Consider the following 917-nt stretch of genomic DNA (forward strand, 5'->3'; position numbering starts at 1 on the left):
TGGCCTGGCTTAGCAATTCAACTCCAGTTCGTCCTCAAATCCCACCTTTAGCCCTACCCACCCTTGCTTAGGACCAGCCTTTAAAGGTCAGATTGACCAAAACTTTGGAAAGGCACAATACCTCGACGCCAGGTAGAAGAGGCGAGTCGTCTGATACCTGGCGAATACCTGGATAATACCTGTAGATATCCTCCGAGATCAAGTAGTTGTGCTGGTAGATCTCCCGCCTCATCATGACACCCCATGATCCATCCGCCTTCTTCGTCAGCTGGGCCAGCATCTGGAACGGGCACTCCGCGCGACGTAAGGTGTGAGACGTTCGTTTTCCCGTAGATCTCTCGCGCTCCGACCAGCCGTGAGTACAGATAAACTTGCGCTGGAAGGGCTGCAGCTCCGACGGGACAAGGGGGACGGCAGGCCCTTGTATCGAACTTGAGAGCGTAGCGTTGCGCCGAGCGGTGTGTATGACGTCCTTGATAACTATCTTCTGATGCGTTCTCTCCATGTACTCGCGCAAACTCACCTCGAGACTTGCCCAGGAGTCGTGCTCTTTCTTAAAGGCAGGGACACCCACCAATTCTTCATAATCCACCTCCGAAATCGAACGTTTCTTTCCTTGGTTTTCCGTCGCTGGCACCTTCTCCTCAGCATCTTCTTCTTCTTCAGCATCTTTTACGGCTTTAGCGTCTTCTTCGTCTTCAGCGTCGTCTTTTGTACCCTCTTCCTTCTCTTCATTATCCGGCTGTTTCTCTCGGTCCTTTGTTCCTGACGAAGGAGATTCAGCAGCATCAACACCCTGATGGTCATGTGGTGGAATGGGATTCGCAAAATCGCGTTGCGATCCACTCGGACACACAGTGCCCTGGGCTGCCGACTGACGGAGGGGGTACTCCGATAACCGTGGGGTTGCTGAGGGC

The 917-nt window shown here is 53.3% G+C and overlaps 1 protein-coding gene across 1 annotated transcript; it reads right to left on the reverse strand.

The window, feature by feature from the left end:
* Nucleotides 1-67: 67 nt before the first annotated feature.
* PPTG_12947 (hypothetical protein) lies at nt 68-807 on the reverse strand (the record flags this gene model as incomplete). The annotated part of the gene is made up of 2 exons (XM_008909695.1): nt 68-724; nt 796-807. 2 exons carry the CDS (start codon nt 805-807, stop codon nt 68-70), a joined length of 669 nt encoding a protein of 222 aa, XP_008907943.1.
* Between the last annotated feature and the right edge of the window lie 110 nt (nt 808-917).

Source organism: Phytophthora parasitica (genome assembly GCF_000247585.1).
Source record: "Phytophthora parasitica INRA-310 unplaced genomic scaffold supercont2.34, whole genome shotgun sequence".
Lineage (NCBI taxonomy): Eukaryota > Oomycota > Peronosporomycetes > Peronosporales > Peronosporaceae > Phytophthora > Phytophthora nicotianae.